At 32.2% G+C, this 12779-nt stretch overlaps 1 protein-coding gene across 2 annotated transcripts in view; it reads right to left on the bottom strand.

The window, feature by feature from the left end:
- CCDC178 (coiled-coil domain containing 178) overlaps positions 1 to 12779 on the bottom strand; it is a 495421-nt gene that overhangs the window by 267885 nt on the left and 214757 nt on the right. For both annotated transcript variants that reach the window (XM_019013747.4, XM_055368060.1), the window contains exons 19-20: positions 12555 to 12700; positions 8888 to 9047 (exon numbers count right to left, since the gene is read on the bottom strand). In XM_019013747.4, coding sequence (XP_018869292.3) covers positions 8888 to 9047; positions 12555 to 12700 — 306 coding nt within the window. The remainder of the gene's footprint in view (positions 1 to 8887; positions 9048 to 12554; positions 12701 to 12779) is intronic.

The raw sequence follows: 12779 nt of genomic DNA on the forward strand, positions 1-12779 counted from the left end.
GAATTTCCATCTGGAAGGAATGGACAAATTCACATTTCCAATGCGGCTATTATAACTCTGGATATTAGCATAATTTCCTCTTTTCCTATATTAAGGTATATCATTATTGTATTAATTCAAGTCCTGAGATTATCAGAAATATTTATCAATTTAATATATATATTTGCTCTTATGAACTGAATTTTCATAGTTTCTGGAATATTTTGTATTGCTTTTTCATTTATAGACACTCAATAAATTAAAGATATTAGGTGCCACATATTTTGCAACTATTTTTCTTTTTCCAATGAGTCATCTGCCTTTTAACTTTGTTTTTAAGTTTGCTTTCCTGTCACATAATTTTTCTTTTTTATTAGGCATTATCTTTATCTTAACTTATGTAGTAAATTATAACTGCATTTGCCTTTCTTGTCTCTGCTTTATTGATATGCCTAGTAACTTGTTCACAAGCCAAGATAATTTACATAGTCATTGATTATTTTAGGAATATATTGACTTCATTATCTTATTATTATTACTGTTATTATTAACTTTACAAGTAGGAAATAAAGACGTTATTATTTCCACTCTCGTTCTCTGAACCAGCAGTCTCAGTGATTCTTAACCCAGTAGCCTCAGTCAATCTTTTCAAACATAAGTCAGGACTACCACTCCTCTGCCCAAAACCTGAAATATTTCCCCATTTCATTCTAAGTAAATGTCAAATTCCTTAAAAGGGTTCACATTATCTCTCTAGCCTCACCTATCATCCTCCTCATTGCTCCCTCTGCCCTACATTAGTTGGTGGCCTTACTGTTTCTTGAACATATAGGCATGCTGTCACCTGAATAGTTTGTCTCTGGAATGTTCTTCTCTCAAATGTCTATAAGACTAACTATGATAGCTCTTTTAAGACTCTATCCAACGTGGATTTTCAATGAGGTCTATGTAAGAGTTAGGGGAAGCTAACTTCTTGAACAAATAACCTCAAAATCCCAGTGGCTTCAGAGTTGACACTAATGTGAAGGACACAAATAGAGATCTCCCTGAGCATGACAAAGGAAAACAAAAGATTTTTAATTATATAGAAAACAGAAAACAAAATATAGTCCAGGAATAGTGGTATCAAATTTTAAAAGTCAAAGCAAATGCAATGTAAATAATACTGAAAGACAAAAATAGAACAAAAGTTTCCCAAACTCGAACTAAAAAACCCTGAGTTCAAGATTAAATATTTCATATTTATTTGAGCAAAATGAAAAATTATTAATTTAAAATATACAAAGGCAACTTTTTGATATTGTAAATGAACAAAAATAGGAATGAAAGGTTATCTTTAAAGGTAATAAAAAAATACCCTCAGGGTTTCTCTCAACCAAACAAAATACCAATAAACGAATAAGCAAAATCTGTAGAGTTTTTGAAAAGAAATAATAATGACAACAATAAAACTGTTAATGTGATGTCCACTTATTTTGTACCAAAAACTGTTTTAAGTGCTCGTGTTTACATGTTTAATTCTCACTAGAAGTCTCGAAGGCACATCTTGTAATTATTTTCTTTTACAGTTAAGGACTGAGATTGTGACATTAAAAAATTTATATACCACCATTTGTTGTTCATGAGTAAAGACAACTTGGAAAATGTATAAACTCAATTGCCTACTGGAAAGAAATCCCAAAATGTGTGGCTTGATCAACTAAGAGATGTATTGATATTAAAATCACTGAAGTGGGAGAGGTTATAGTTAAAAGAATTCTTAACAAATATGAAAATCCATTTACTATGTAGAATATTATAAAAATAATTATTGAAGATATGGTTACAAAATTAAATGCAAAAGACTAAACACTTTCTGAAAGTGGAAATTTACATGGTAAAAACAATAACAGCATGTTAATGATAAGAAAGCCATAATTCTTAGCACAATTAATTATGACCAGGAAGCAAGGAGGGAGAAAGGATAACAGAAGAAAAGGGGCCAAATTGTTCATATTGTCGGAGTAAGGTAAAAGTTTTGATTTATGACTTTGACAATTAATACAAAATAGATTTAAGAATACCTTTAATTATTTTAAGCAAAAATATAACTAAAAGTGGAATGTCTCCATTTTCTATTAACAGCAATAAAATTAAATGACAATAGTATACATACCAAAAAATAACAATAATGACAAAAGCAGAAAGCTATCACAGAAACTATTAAAATGACAGAAGCAAGAACCAATAAAACTATCATACAAATGAATCACTAAATAAGAATGGGTTGAAAAAGCAAAATCACTCTAAATATTATTATATAAAGCTTACAGAAGGCACATCTAAAAAATAAGTCAGAAGAGTCAATAATAGAATGCAAAATTAAAGTACTGTAATACATAGAAAAGCAGGAGTTAATAGTATTAACTTTAAAATATCACAAAAGAAAGCTGCCATTTTATAAAAAAATTACAATCCAAAAGATCATTTAATAATTATAGCCTATTATATTCACTGAATATTAAGACCTACAAATATATAAAGCAAAGCCCACAGAAATAAAACAAGTAGGAAATTCAATACACCATGAATAGTCTATGACAGATCAAGTAGACTGAAATATAAGAACTCTGAACATGTGGAATTTTAGTTAACAGATTAATTATTTCATTGATTTATTTGCTCAGAAATTGTCTATGGAGCAAAAGTTGGAGACCTCATACCAATTACTTATTTATTTGAGACACGTGTTCACTCTGTCACTGAGGCTGAAATGCAGTGGCACAATCACAGCTCACTGCAGCCTCAACCTCCCGGGCTCAGGTGATCCTCCCACCTCAGCTTCCCAAATAGCTGGGACTATAGGCCCATGCCACCACACCCAGGTAATTTTTGTACTTTTTGTAGTGACAGGGTTTCACTATGTTGCCAGGCTGGTCTCCAACTCCTGGGCTCAAGTGATCTGCCCACTTTGGCCTTCTAAAGTGTTGGGATTGCAGGCATACCTCACAGTACCTGGCCCCCAGCCATGCAAATTAAAGAGACTGTTTAACATAAATTTAAACAACACCTGACACCCTCCACTTTCAACCTGGGGAGATAAAAAAAGTTTTTTAAATAATCATTTATGTCAGCTATTTATTTATTAATTGCATCCCCCACCCCCCAAAAAGGCCTCAAGGCAGCTACATTCCCTAAACTGTAACTGGGTCAATGTGCAACTAAAAACATTAAATGCGATCACTATATATTTAAATTGCCTAAATTGCATTCAGACAATACTTGATCATTTGAAAAATTTGTTTTTAATTACTAAATTAGAAATAATGAACCAAAGTAGACAACTCAAGTTGCTTTAAAGAAAGAATAACTTATGAAAGTCAATCAAAGGAAATAATAAAGAAAAAAGCTAAAATTAATCAATTAAAAAACAAAAAAGAATATTTATAAATAAGAATTCAGAGTATGTGGAAAAACAAAATGTAAAAATTTATCAAGGCTAATCAAGTAAAAAAAAGAAAAGGCTAATGCACAAGAAAAGAAGTATGACTACAGAAGCAGAAGAAGTAAAAAATTGTATTTCATATACCTTAATGATAATTAATCATAAATCTTGTTAAAATAATTTTTTTCTAGAAAAATATAGCTTTTCAACATTGACTCAAAAGGAATTAGCAAACATTGATCACTCAGAACAGAAAATAAAAGAATATATTGTTAAATTTTTTCTTCAGAAAAGAGCCAAGCTCCAGTAATATCTGTTAGGAGCAATTCACCATGAATTCACCATACACTTCTTGTAACAGCTTCTATCTAGAACTCCCTTTTCAATGATGTTTGTATAGCAAAGGTAATGTCTTCCTCCAAGGTAAAAGTTGGGTAAGTTTGCTAGAAGCCCTCTGATAAAATTGGGAGATTCCTACATTAAGGATTTGTCAGCTGTGATAAAAACCTCTGATATATGTAGCATCCACATGGACCACTTTCATATCACCCTTTGAGTCTTGGAGTCAAAGGAAACAGTTCATGCTGCCTGTTGTGTAGTAATAAAGTCCTTTGTCTCTCAGGCTGGAGTTTCATGTCTTCTGCTAGCATCTGTGAAACTATGGCAGGCTAACCAGTTAACTTGCAAGGGTAAAATCTCAGACCCTTCACATATCTTGATAGTATCATGAGAGAATGTATCAAACCTTTAAGGAACTGAAATGCCCCATGCAATTTAACATAGAAAAAGAACTAAATAAACCTTCCTATTTCATTTTAAAAACTGTAGTAAATCTCTGTTCCAATATCTTTAAAAAAGTACAAAATAGAATTATAGACCAATAGATATTCTAAATTAAATGTTTGTAAATTAAATCTAGTAATGTACTAAAAATTTAATAAACCATAGCCAATTAACGTATATTTAAAAATGCAATTTGATATTTGAAAACATAATTATTTTAGTTGATCAAGAGAAAAATCCACATATTTTTGCTGTTACTCCACAGTGGGGTAAGGCATTGCAAAAGTGATAATATGATTTTCTCAGGGAACATTCATTTTCCATTCCCACTGGAAAATGAATGTTCCCTAAGAAAATCATAATATCTAAAGTATGTTCATTGGGTATTAGCACAACTATATAAGAAAAATACTAATTTTTAGAAAAATTGAACTATAGCCAAATAATTGCAATAGATGCTTCTAGGTAGTTAAAAAAAATAAAAGCTAAAAATGGTAGTTGATTGTCAATGCAGAAAATAAAAAATCTATTCAAATTTCAGATAGATATTACTTTAATATAGTATTAGCAGTAATTCTGCCACATATCCACAAGGAGTGACATGATGCTAGAGAGAGATTTACAAATAAAAGAAGCTTCTTCCTTGTTTAATGGATAATGCTCTAAGGAAACACTCAAAATCTATTAAATTTATATTTAGGAATCACCCATATCCACGCCCCATCCTTCCTCTATATTCTAGTGCTACCCTCTCCTGTTAAGTACTTGTGATCATTGAAGCACCGGATGTGTGCAAAAACATGAGGTAATCTGTGATACAAAATTAGCACTCTTGCCACCATCTTCAAATTAAAATGTTCATTCCTCAAACAGAGATAGATTTTAACAAGTTACTTTTAAAAAGCAATACGATAAGCCTAATTTATATAATTGTGTGTGATTAATTGACGCTCAATCCTATCAAAAGTACTTTTAAAAGAAATATTAATTATGTAAAACATGTTCCTAACTTAAAAATAATTCATGTTACACTAAAACAGTCTTTGCGACAGGAAGGTTGTCATTAAGGCAAATAACTCTTGCCCAGGAAATCCACTGGTCAGCTCCCCTAAATGTTTCCAGATTTATCACATATTCATTTCCCACAATTTAGACCACAGAATATGTCATGCTTTTTACTCAAAGTGATCTCTAATTTTTTTAGAACAGTGGATAAGGCCACAATTTACTGTTTGTAATTTGGATGTGGTCATGATATCTATAATTTGAGTGTGACCACTATATTCAGGTCTGTTTTTCAAATTTTCCATCTTCCTGCTGATGTGTCTTGAAAATGGAGTGTAGGGTTTTGGTCATTCAACATTGAGTGCCTTGAATACAGTAATACTCATGAAATAGTTGTGAGAATGTAGAAATGAAGAGTGACCAATAGGAGAATAATATACAAACTGTGATAATCTTTAGAATATCTCAGAGATTAAATTTGTTTGAAATGTTTACTATTCCAGTACCTGGTGGTCAAATGAAACAGTGTATTAAGCTAAAACTTTTCCACATGGAAGTGTCAAAAATAATTTTATATCCAAATCTGGGACTGCTATAGCCAGAGGAAGAGGTATTTCCTGAGAGTAGAAAATATGCAGCAGAATAAAAAGCAATTAACTCTACAAGGAATGGGAGATTGTCTCTACTAGAACTCAATCTGGAAATTGTTCTTCCAGTGTAGTTCATTGTATTTCTCTCATAAGCTAAATTATAGAGGGGACAGCAAATCTATGGAAAGAACACACAGAGAAAGGAAATGACATAGGCGATACAGCAGGTCTTCTAAGGACAACTCATAATAAATTATATCATATATAACCTACAATTTTGTATAGATCTTTCCAAAAGCAAGAACAAACATCACTAGCTAGAGCTACAGTCCTCTGATGAATATGGTACACTGAAAATTTGATCTTATGCAATGGCATTTGCAAATTATAGGCAGTTAGTAAAAATGCCATGACATTATTAAAAAATCTACCATTTATGGATATATGATATGGAATTGCCTACTGAAGAGAGATCAAATTTAACTCCAGAACCATGCTGTCTGTATGTTATCTGAAGTTTGTGTATATTTTCTTACTTTTATTAGCTGTTGGTATTTCTAATTCTATTGTGTGTTTTCTCATATTCTCCATTAACTCTTGTGGCTTTTATGAAGTATTTTATTAAACCATCCCTACAGATGATCCATAATTGTGATCAATTCTTTTGCCCAAAAGGGACACCTCAGATTAGCAACATTATATTTATAATGATGCCTTTAATGAGACTCTTTTCTTTGCAGGGATCCTTTACATTACATACACATTTACACCTTTACCACTTCCTAAACAGGGATGAGATCAGGTTTCTACGAGAAATCACATCGTCTTTCCACCATTTAACACTCAATAACTGATCATAATCATAAATAAATAGCATCATTAATGATAAGGCACATCAATCTCTAAACTCTGCATCTTCAGACTCTATGATTCTGGTCACATAAGGTGAATGCACAACAAAGAGCTATCCAAGAAACTGGTAAGAGACAACTTCATATAAATTTAAGGTTATCTGACAAGCACTGTTGACATAGTTAACAGAATCCTTAAGTGCTAGAAAGCAATAGATGATTTAACCATTTTCACTAGAGTAGGAAGTATCAGGAAAAGAAAGAGAATGAGACAGACAGAGAGAGAGAGAGAAAGAGAGAGACACACACAGACAGAGAGAGATTGATTCAGCTTCTGCACCCAGGATGAGTTTGGTAAAGTATCAGGAGTATCAAGCTGGTGGAGTTTGAACAGTATTTCTGAAATGCTCCTGCTTCTTGCTACTAGCAGCATGTGGACAGCAAAATTATCCAAAAAGCATCTATTATCTATCTATTTATTCATTCAACACATATTTATTGGGTACTTCTGGCCAGACATAGTACTGAGATTTTAGGATACAGAAAAGGATATAAAAGAAAATTCCCTCCCCTTAGAGAATACATTATTCTGGCAGGAGATAGGCAGACAAAAAACAGGTATAAATGAATTACCAAAACAAGTTCAGATAGAGATCAGTGCCCAGAAAAAATCATCAGACCATATAATGCTTCCAAGTGGCTGGGGGTGGGTACAGTTGGGAGTAGAAAGGCAGGGACAGGCTTTTTGATGAAAAGAAATGCAAATCTCAATAATTTAGAGGCTGGTTATAGAGGATGTTTTATTCATCTCTCTCCTGCTGACCATCTTTTGCCATTTCACTAATTATTATTGTTCCATTATAGTGCTGGAATGCCAGTCGATAAATGATTATTGAGACCCCACTGTGTTCTCAGCACCACTGTGACTAGAAAATGTGGTTGAATTCAAATAACTAATTCTACTGCTCTAATAAAATGTGAGGTGGGGAAGAATGCTTAAATCGGTAAATAACTTAAGCCTTCTTGTTTTGAGAGGTGCATTGGAGTCTAAGCTTCCTCCAGTCCATTCGTAGCTCACACATCTGAAACTCAGCCATCGGTTTCAGCAACTGCTCTAAGAAGAGGCATCATGTATTGCCACTAGATGGCACCAATTATTTTCATATTTTTAGGTCAAGAAAACCCTTTTCTAAAATGTAATGGCCACATTTAAAATAGAAGAATGTTACTTAGCATTGTTATTAACAAAGTATTATTCTCTTCTTAATAATTTTCTTATAGACAAACCAATAGAACTAAAGAAGATATGTTCTTTCACCCACATACTTGTTCATGCAATGTACATTTGTTCCAAACAGTCTTTAAAAAAAAGTTCTCACATGTCTTTAGATATGTAAAAAGTAGGGAAAGTAATGGAAATATTGATATAATAATTGAATATATAAATATCATATTTGAATATATAAATATGAGGATCAAAAATAGCTCATATATTATGATACTACATATACTTTGAAAACTTTCACAGAAAAGAGTTTTAAAATACTACAGAAAATTTTTTTGCTTCTTAGAAAGATGTCCCATTGTATCTTCCAAAAATGAGTAATATTTTTAAATGTAATTTAAATATGGTACTAATTCATTACAATTAAATGTAACAAAAACTATTGCAAAATTTAAAATGGGATAGGAATCATTTAACTGAATGCAAACGTTTTATAGGTATAGCTTAATATAATTTGATTAATAAAAATTCAGGCCTAAAAGAACTTTTAATACAATTTCCCTGTTTCAAACAAGTAAATTTATAGGTCCATTAGAATATTATGCAAAATTTTTCTACAGGAGAAGAGCGTGACATATTTTCATTCCTCAAAAAAGTGGTTGGTAAACATTCAAAGTATATTTATTCAGAAACAAATGATACCCATTCTCATTCTCACATCCTTCATTAAAAGCATAAAAGGACTCTGGAATAAATATAGCCTACATTTTTATATTAATAGACTTCAAAATAAAGTACGATAATAAATGAGAGTACACATAAAATGCATTGAAAAGTACAATATGCTCTATGAATATATCATAATTACTTAGAAGAAACAATGAAAACTTCCAGGTTTATTATGCTAACAAATTTATTTTTAAAATCTCAACACCCTTGCTACTTCAGGATAAAAATTGTCTCAAACTAGCTGCTAATTTGACTATCACTATATTCCTTTCAGTTTGAAACATGCAAAAATAATACTCACTTGGGTATCTCGAAGAGTTTTTTGTCTTACAGCAAGGAGCACTCTAAATCTCTGATCTTCCTCAAAGATTCTCTCTTCACAGTCTTTTTTCTCTTGCATATAATGATCAAACACAGCTTGTGCATGTTCCCTTTTAAATCTCATAGTTATAAATTTGTTCCTGTGAAGAAAGAATTCCATGCGCCACTAATCAATTCATATTTTATTTTTCAAAATGCATTTATGAGACATTTTAAAAGGACCAAAATGAAAAATCTTGAAGACCCTTGAGCTGACAGGCCTTGGAAAAATTCCCTGGTTTTTCCCAAGGTCTACTTCCATAGGGCTACATCTAAATCATCCAGGTAGAAGAAAATCTATGGAAAAACAGTGTATTCTCTTGGTTGCCTATCCAGCATGCTTTTGTTCTCTAGGCATTTCAAGAAAACCCCTCCTCCAAGCAGTATGCAACTCTAGAGATATATTCTGATTAGTCCAACCAGCATATGACCCATTGTCCAGGGGTGAGAAGCTATATTAAGATAGCTCGAGGAAATGAGTGAGAAGCTCTTAATTCCATGTAGAAGAGCTCATACCCACTAAATGTGACTTACACATCATGCTTTCAAAGTTGCTGCCAACAGCCATAGTGGAGAGAGAAAAAAATGAGTGCCTGGTATTGAGCTGTGGAATCAACCAACCCTGCAGCTTGCTCTGCCAATTATGTAAGATGACGCCTTTTTTATTGTTTAAGCTGGTGTTATGTAAGATGATGCATTTTTTATTGCTTTATGCTTCCTGTTATATAAGATGATAGATTTTTTATTGTTTAAGCTGGTATGTGAATAGGTGTATGTATGCATGAGTGTGCATGTCTATATTTTATCATTTGCAATTAAACATATCATAATGCAAAGGTAAAATAACTTTTATGGTGAACTCAGTAGTTATGTAAGGAACAATACTAGTAGAAAAATATCAAAACATGGTTAAAACAATACTGGTAACAATAACTTGCTTGCCAAAGTTGAGCAGCAACTCAGTGTCCAGATTAAGGTATCTGAAAAAGCTCAGCACAGTCTTATTCTATCCACATTAGTTAACAAGTCTACCGATACAGAAAATTAAATCACTTGCACAGTTAGCTATAAAGGCAGCAAGACTAATATTTTGGGAAGGACTAAACTAATATCTCTGCTTTTAAATAATATCCCATTTAATACAACAAAAACCACTCTATGAAATAATAATGAGATAGCCATCTAGAGTTGAGGAACCTAAACTTGGATAATTAATTAGCTTGTGTAAGCTCAACTAGTTGGTAAATGACAGAACCAGAATTCAAATCTAGTCCTGCCTTTTTCTGATTCAGCAGTTCAACATTAAGTACTCATTTTTTCTGCTCTTCGTTATAGCTGTTATCAGCAAATTTGAAAACATATCACTTTGTTTACAGTTAGTGGATGTGAGCCTCTTCTTCTACAGGAAATAAGGTTCTTCTCCTCTTTCATCTGTCTTGCCCTGGTTTTTCCTCTACATCATTCATACCAAAAACATTCCAAATTATTAAGTGATGTCTGATCAGTAGCCAATGATATTGACATCTTAGATCAGAGAGAACCAATGAAATTCACACAGGAAGGAGCTAGTGTGACCAAAACGATAAAATGTTCACAGTTGCTCCCAAAAAAACATTGATATATTTTGACCACATGTACTTTGTTCTCTACACTGTTTTGATATTGAATTATATTAATTATAGCATTGTATTAATATCTACACAGACATTTATATACACTATATACGTGTATATCTATGCAATAAAATAATGTTTCCTTTCTCACAGTGATAAAACAAGCGGACTTTGAAGTCCTATGGGTCTGGATTTTAATTTTCCACTTTCTAGTTAAGAAGCAATTATAAAAATTAAATGAGGGTCAAGGATGGCTTTGATTGCCATTATTTTTAACACCATATTTTAATTGTCTTGTTTATATAAGGTTTGTCTCTCTGCAAAGATCTTCAGACACTTGAAGATACACTTTCCCACTTGCCATTTCTTTGTCCTTATCGGGGCCTGGCAGTATGCCCACTATGAGTTCTCAATAAATAATAAGTAGCTTGTTGTGGGAACTTATTGAAAATATCAGTAGATTATTCATAAAACTGCTGATCTTCCTTTGCAATCCCACTTTAGGGGGTCAGTTGAAAAGGCACACACTTGGAACAGGTTGGAGCTAAGCTGAAGCTACCTCTACCACTACTTAAGAGTGTGATCTTAGGTTCCCTGAGCCTCTGTTTCTCAGCATTCATTGGAAATGATACAATTTAACCACTTGCTATAAGAATTGGATGAGACAAGGTACACACATTATCCAGGATGTACCTGGCACAACAGCAAGTCATTCAACGGTAGCTTTAAATATTATTTGACATTATATATCATCACTGCTAATTAACAGTTGTATAAGTAATTCCACAGTATTGGCTAATTCTTTTTCTCCTTTTCTTGCTGGAAGGCAGGGCTTTGTCAAGTTTAGAGAGAGAACTGATTCACTGGGACATGGAAACCACTCTTGTCTGAAAGGCCATATAATCCAGCTTCAGAAGAAGTTAGGATTGAAATGGGAGGAAGCCTGAAGAAAAAATTTTCATCAGCTCCTGAATTAGATCTTTATAATTTTAATGTAAGTTATATACATTTATATTTATATCTTTGAGTCCCAAGATATTCTTACAGGTATTAAACAAGGTGGATAAATATCTTTAAAAGTAAATGGTATGTTTCCCTGCTTTTTCACATAATATAGTGAATATGAGTACTGTTTTTCAGATAAAGCTGAATTATCATGTTGAAAATAAGTTTTACCCTATGATAATAGCTAAACAAATACTTGATGGGGGCATTGACTTGACTCCATTAGAATGCATGGCAACAGGCTGGGCATAAATTTTTTTTGACACTTTATCCCTCAAACATTATGATTTTGCTAATGCTTGTAGTAATCTTCTTTATTTAAAGCAGACTGTTGTCCCTAAATGTGGCCAATGCATGTTCCTCTAATACTCCCCCGAGTCCAGTTCTCAATGTTTTACAAGATAGGAAATGAGAAGCAAAATGAGTAAAGGAAGAGTAAATAAGTTTTAGGTTAGGGTCTATGGATACCCAATGAGCCTGAGAGCATGACCATTCTCTCAGGCCTTACTAACCCTGAACAATTATATCCCTGACTCATGAGGTGACTGATAAGAAACTTTTGAAATAATAAATTTGAATAAATTGCACGAGGCTTCATAGAATATCTGAGTCTGAACTCTTACCTCAAAACTAATCAAAAACATTTGGGTGAAAAACCATAAATTATTAAACATGGCATATAAATACTGATACATCTGAAAGTAATGAAGAATATTATTAATGTCATAAAGAATAAAGTTCTCCTCCTTGGAAAGGGAGAAACATTTCCAGTTATTCAAATAAGAACAAACCCGAGAAGCAATAATGAATGAAAGCAGTTTATGATTATGCTTTTATAAACTAAAATTATCCAATAACACATATATATCCACACTACGTTATAATTAAAAATATGAGCCATTTTAAGAATACATTTTAAATGTGGAAATTTGATCTTATTTATTAATATTTTTAATACACTTCATATTTTGATAAAGTTTAAGTACTTACTTTAATATTTCAAGTGTCTGATCAAAACTTTTCTTTTCTTCTTCTTTTGCTTTTAATTCCTCATTCATTTCATTTATTTTTGCATAAAAAATCATTGTCTTACTTTTAGTTGCTTCTAGGTCTTTAAAAATTGCTGAGCGTTTACTCTGAAAAAAAAATATACACAAGTGTTTATTTTAAATACTTGGATTTTCAAATCCCTGCTATTTACGAACACAATTACAT

This window comes from Gorilla gorilla, chromosome 17 (genome assembly GCF_029281585.2).
Source record: "Gorilla gorilla gorilla isolate KB3781 chromosome 17, NHGRI_mGorGor1-v2.1_pri, whole genome shotgun sequence".
In the NCBI taxonomy this organism is placed as follows: Eukaryota; Metazoa; Chordata; class Mammalia; order Primates; family Hominidae; genus Gorilla; species Gorilla gorilla.